The sequence below is a fragment of the Somniosus microcephalus genome, unplaced genomic scaffold (genome assembly GCF_052327205.1).
Source record: "Somniosus microcephalus isolate GS21.2 unplaced genomic scaffold, FLI_Smic_1.0 unresolved_chr1, whole genome shotgun sequence".
NCBI classification, from domain to species: domain Eukaryota; kingdom Metazoa; phylum Chordata; class Chondrichthyes; order Squaliformes; family Somniosidae; genus Somniosus; species Somniosus microcephalus.
This window is the reverse complement of record NW_028225179.1, coordinates 47,810,284-47,816,283: the sequence shown is the minus strand read 5'-3', so window position 1 is coordinate 47,816,283 and position 6,000 is coordinate 47,810,284. Positions and strand designations below refer to the sequence as shown.

The following is a 6,000-nucleotide window of genomic DNA, read 5'->3' as shown; positions in this document are numbered from 1 at the left end:
CGGCTCACCACCACCTTCTCAAGGGCAATTCGGGATTGGCAATAAATGCTGGCCTTGCCAGAGATGCCCACATCCCGTGAATGAATTAGTTACAAAAATAGAATACTCATTGACACTCGATCTCCCGGAACCGACTCCTGAATTGCATTCTGTAATGAGCAATGCTGGACTGTCGGTGCTTTGTGCTGTGTCTCCCTCATTGTCCCTTATCGCAGCTTGACAGGCAGTGAATGAATGGGTTTGTTTGCTTGTTCTGGGTGTATTTATCGCGCAGCAGCTGCCTGTGCCTCTGTCTTTGTGTCCCTGACATCTCAGGTAGCCTGCACGAATTGTATAGACCCTTCCGACCATTCCCAGGCTGTGCCATGGTCGGGATGCATCTCCGGAAAGTCGGAGCCAAGAGAACGGCGGCCGCAAGTGGGCCCAGATTCCAGCCCCGGAGGGAGCAGGGGTATCAGGGAGAGTGCAACGTGTGTGAGGTGGGTAACTCTCAGTGCATGCTGTTGGTCGAGAGGGAGAGAGAGACAGATAGGGGAGAGAGAGAGAGAGGGTGAGATAGAGAGTCAGAGACAGAGAGAGTCTGACAGAGAGAGACTGAACGAGATAGAGACAGAGAACAATCGAGAGAGAGAGAGAGAGACAGGTAGGGGAGAGAGAGGGTGAGATAGAGAGTCAGAGACAGAGAGAGTCTGACAGAGAGAGAGACTGAACGAGATAGAGACAGAGAACAATCGAGAGAGAGAGAGAGAGAGAGACAGGTAGGGGAGAGTGAGAGGGTGAGATAGAGAGTCAGAGAGAGTCTGACAGAGAGAGAGACTGAACGAGATAGAGACAGAGAACAATCGAGAGAAAGAGAGTGAGACAGGTAGGGGAGAGAGAGAGAGAGAGACAGGTAGGGGAGAGAGAGGGTGAGATAGAGAGTCGGAGACAGAGAGAGTCTGACAGAGAGAGTCTGACAGAGAGAGACTGAACGAGATAGAGAGACAGAACAATCGAGATAGATAGAGAGAGAGACAGGTAGGGGAGAGAGAGAGGGCGAGATAGAGAGTCGGAGACAGAGAGAGTCTGACAGAGAGAGACTGAAAGAGATAGAGACAGAACAATCGAGATAGAGAGAGAGAGAGACAGGTAGGGGAGAGTGAGAGGGTGAGATAGAGAGTCGGAGACAGAGAGAGTCTGACAGAGAGAGAGACTGACAGAGATAGAGACAGAGAACAATCGAGAGAGAGAGAGACAGGTAGGGGAGAGAGAGAGGGTGAGATAGAGAGTCGGAGTCAGAGAGAGTCTGACAGAGAGAGAGAGAGACTGACAGAGATAGAGAGACAGAGAACAATCGAGAGAGAGAGACAGGTAGGGGAGAGAGAGAGGGTGAGATAGAGAGTCGGAGACAGAGAGTCTGACACAGAGAGAGACTGACAGATAGAGTCAGCGAAAGATAGAGAGAGAGACAGGTGGGGAGAGAGAGGGTGAGATAGAGAGTCGGAGACAGAGAGAGTCTGACGGAGAGAGACTGAAAGAGATAGAGATGGAGAATAATCGAGAGAGTGAGACAGGTAGGGGAGAGAGAGAGGGTAAGATAGAGAGTCGGAGACAGAGAGAGTCTGACAGAGAGAGAGAGAGACTGACAGAGATAGAGAGACAGGGAACAATCGAGAGAGAGAGACAGGTAGGGGAGAGAGAGAGGGAGAGATAGAGAGTCGGAGACAGAGAGTCTGACACAGAGAGAGAGAGACTGACAGAGATGGGGATAGAGAACAATAGAGAGTGAGACAGGTAGGGAGAGAGAGATAGGGTGAGATAGAGAGTCTGAGACAGAGAGAGAGAGAGAGACAGGTGGGGAGAGAGATAGGGTGAAATAGAGAGTCAGAGACAGAGAGAGTCCGACAGAGAGAGAGGGACTGACAGAGATAGACAGAGACAGAGAAAGATAGGTAGGAGAGAGAGATAGTGTGAAATAGAGTCACAGAGATAGAGAGACAGAGAGAGAGAGAGACAGAGGGAGAGAGATAGAGAGACAGAGAAAGATAGAGAGAGGTAGGAGAGAGAAATAGAGTGAGATAGAGTCACAGAGATAGAGAGACGGAGCGAGAGGGAGAGAGATGGAGACAGTAAGGGAGACACAGACAGTAGAGAAGAAGCAGACAGTGAGGGAGAGAGAGAAAAATGCAGAGAGAGGGAGTAAACAAGAGATAGAGTAAGGGAGAGAGAGGGAGAAAGGATGATTGAGAGATAGGTACAGAGGGAGACAGTAACAGGGACAGACACACAGAGAGACAATGAGGAAGACAGTAACAGGGACAGACACACAGAGAGATACAGAGGGAGACAGTAACAGGGACAGACACACAGAGAGATACAGAGGGAGACAGTAACAGGGACAGACACACAGAGAGATACAGAGGGAGACAGTAACAGGGACAGACACACAGAGAGATACAGAGGGAGACAGTAACAGGGACAGACACACAGAGAGACAATGAGGGAGACAGAGGCAGAGCGAGACAGTAGCGAGAAGAAACAGACAGTGAGGGAGAGCGAAACAGGCAGCGCGATAGAGTAATGAGAGAGAGTGGCACAGATAGAGTACTTTCTGTAAAAGTATCCTCCGGACTCAAAGGAAAACCGTAAACAATGCATGCAGGGCAGAACTAGGCCAATATCCATTAATAATTACTATCCAAAAAAGAGCCACCAAATTTTGGAAACACCTAAAAATGAGCAATCCCCACTGCTATCATTACGAACTCTTTACAATCTATATTAACGATTTGGAGGAGGGGACCAAGTGTAACATATCAAAGTTTGCAGATGATACGAAGATGGGGGGGAAAGTAGTGAGTGAGGAGGACATAAAAAACCTTCAAGGGGACATAGACAGGCTAAGTAAGTGGGCAGAGATTTGGCAGATGGAATACAATACTGGAAAGTGTGAGGTTATGCACTTTGGCAGGAAAAATCGTAGAGCAAGTTATTATCTTAATGGCAAGAAACTGGAAAGTACTGAAGTACAAAGGGATCTGGGGGTCCTGGTGCACGAAACTCAAAAGGTTAGTATGCAGGTGCAGCAAGTGATTAAGAAGGCCAATGGAATGTTGGCTTTCATTGCTAGGGGGATAGAATATAAAAATAGGGAGGTATTGCTTCAGTTGTACAAGGTATTGGTGAGACCGCGCCTGGAATACTGCGTACAGTTTTGGTGTCCATACTTAAGAAAGGACATACTTGCTTTCGAGTCAGTACAAAGAAGGTTCACTCGGTTAATCCCGGGGATGAGGGGATGGACATATGAGGAGAGATTGAGTAGATTGGGACTCTACTCATTGGAGTTCAGAAGAATGAGAGGCGATCTTACTGAAACAAAAAAGATTGTGAAGGGGTTGGATCGGGTGGATGCAGGGAAGATGTTCCCGGTGATGGGTAAAACTAGAACTAGGGGGCATAGTCTTAGAATAAGGGGCTGCTCTTTCAAAACTGAGATGAGGAGGAACTACTTCACTCAGAGGGTGGTAGGTCCATGGAATATGCTGCCCCAAAAAGCTGTAGAAGCTACATCATTACATAAATTTAAAACAGAAATAGACAGTTTCCTAGAAGTAAAGGGAATTAAGGGTTACGGGGAGCGGGCAGGAATTTGGACATGAGTCTAGGTTCGGATCGGTCATGGCCCTGTGGGTAGCGCAGCGGGCCCAGGGGCCGTGTAGCCTGATCCTGCTCCTATTTCGTGTGTCTAATTCTGTTAGGTTCAGGAGATGGTTCTGTGATAGTGGATTGGCGGTTAGGATCAGATCAGCCATGATCTTATTGAATGGCGGAGCAGGCTCGAGGGGCCGATTGGCCTACTCCTGCTCCTATTTCTTATGTTCTTATGAAGCCCTGAAATGCCAAGAGAGGACCATAAAGAAGAATACCCTCAGTCAACTAGTCCTGGGACTCAGTGAAGTTACTACTAACACTACTAACAATAACCAGCCCCAGCACAGTGACATCGTAACACAGAGAATTCGACCCAACACAATCGTCACTAAGCAAAAGGAAAAATATCTGTCATATTGGGCAGAAACAACAAAAACCCAAAACAAACTCAATTGCTACTTGGCCCTAAACAGACAATACAACATGGCTGAATAACTGACCATGGTAAAGGATAGCAAACTGAGAAAAACCTTGACAATGTACAGACTTAGTGAACATAGCCTGGCCATCGAAAAAGGCAGACACAGGCAGACCCGGCTATCAAGAGAGGACAGGATATGCTCTCACTGCAGTCAGGGAGTGGCGGAGACAGAGATGCACTTCCTCACAGCTTGTAGAAAATATCAGGGCATCAGGGAGAATTTCTACCCAAAATTCACAAAAATATGCCCTGAATTCAGAAATTTGAATGACGACCAAAAACTCCCATACCTACTAGGGGAACAGAGAAATTGTGTAACCTTAGCAGCACACTATGTTACAGCTTGCCATAAACAGAGGGACAACCATTAAATCTAGAAAAGAGTATATACAAATTATATGAAAGTATATTTATACACTCAGGGATATATCTGTTTATACACTGTATGGATAGACCTGCGTTTATGTGTTCAACCATAAATGTTTTTCGATGCTTTGGCAACATAAGATGTACCTTGTCATGCCAATAAAGCGATTTGAATTGAATTGAGAGAAAGAGTAAGGGAGAGAGACTGTCAAAGAGAGAGAAAGAAAGGGAGAGAGAGACAGAACAATAGAGAGAGTGAGAGAGGTAGATGAGAGAGATAGGGTGAGATAGAGAGACAGAGAGAGACTGACTGAGATAGAGGGACAGAGAAAGATAGGTAGGAGAGAGAGATTAGAGAGACACAGTAGTGCAAACGGTGCCCTAATGAGAGGATGAGTGGCCTGGAGCAGCATGTGGAGGGGGAATCCCCATTTCTAGAAAGCTTTGAGGGATGACCGTGTTCGCTGTTCATATCTCGAACCTGAACGGTTTTTATTACTTTCCCCTGTTGTTCCTCCCTCTTTGCAGAGTGTGACGGTTGTCCTGGCCCTCTCCTTCCTGGTCTATCTCATCCTCTATTACGAGAGCTTTCATCTCCACGTTACCCGTGCCTACGCTCACCTTGGATACCCGGCAGCGCAGCACAGCATTGGTCAAAGGTACTTGCATGGTGAGTCTGCCTCATTGGCATAGGAGAGAGAGGGGACTGAGAGACACCAGTCAGTGTACAGATATCTCCCTGAGAGAGAGGGGACTGAGAGACACCGGTCAGTGTACAGATATCTCCCTGAGAGAGAGGGACTGAGAGACACCTGTCAGTGTACAGATATCTCCCTGAGAGAGAGAGGGACTGAGAGACACCAGTCAGTGTACAGATATCTCCCTGAGAGAGAGGGACTGAGAGACACCTGTCAGTGCACAGATATCTCCCTGAGAGAGAGGGACTGAGAGACACCAGTCAGTGTACAGATATCTCCCTGAGAGAGAGAGGGACTGAGAGAGACACCAGTCAGTGTACAGATATCTCCCTGAGGGAGAGGGGACTGAGAGACACCAGTCAGTGTACAGATATCTCCCTGAGAGAGAGGGACTGAGAGAGACACCAGTCAGTGTACAGATATCTCCCTGAGAGAGAGGGACTGAGAGACACCAGTCAGTGTACAGATATCTCCCTGAGAGAGAGGGACTGAGAGACACCAGTCAGTGTACAGATATCTCCCTGGAGAGAGAGGGACTGAGAGACACCAGTCAATGTACAGATATCTCCCTGAGAGAGAGGGACTGAGAGACACCAGTCAGTGTACAGATATCTCCCTGGAGAGAGAGGGACTGAGAGACACCAGTCAGTGTACAGATATCTCCCTGAGAGAGAGGGACTGAGAGACACCAGTCAGTGTACAGATATCTCCCTGAGAGAGAGAGGGACTGAGAGAGACACCAGTCAGTGTACAGATATCTCCCTGAGAGAGAGAGGGGACTGAGAGACACCAGTCAGTGTACAGATATCTCCCTGAGAGAGA

At 47.8% G+C, this 6,000-nt stretch overlaps 1 protein-coding gene across 2 annotated transcripts in view; it reads left to right on the top strand.

The window, feature by feature from the left end:
• The first annotated feature begins 319 nt into the window (after window positions 1–319).
• Window positions 320–6,000, top strand: part of LOC147094908 (uncharacterized) — an 84,453-nt gene continuing 78,772 nt past the window's right edge. For both annotated transcript variants that reach the window (XM_085974535.1, XM_085974533.1), the window contains exons 1-2: window positions 320–479; window positions 5,009–5,150. In XM_085974535.1, coding sequence (XP_085830661.1) covers window positions 366–479; window positions 5,009–5,150 — 256 coding nt within the window. In that variant the 5' untranslated portion in view covers window positions 320–365. The remainder of the gene's footprint in view (window positions 480–5,008; window positions 5,151–6,000) is intronic.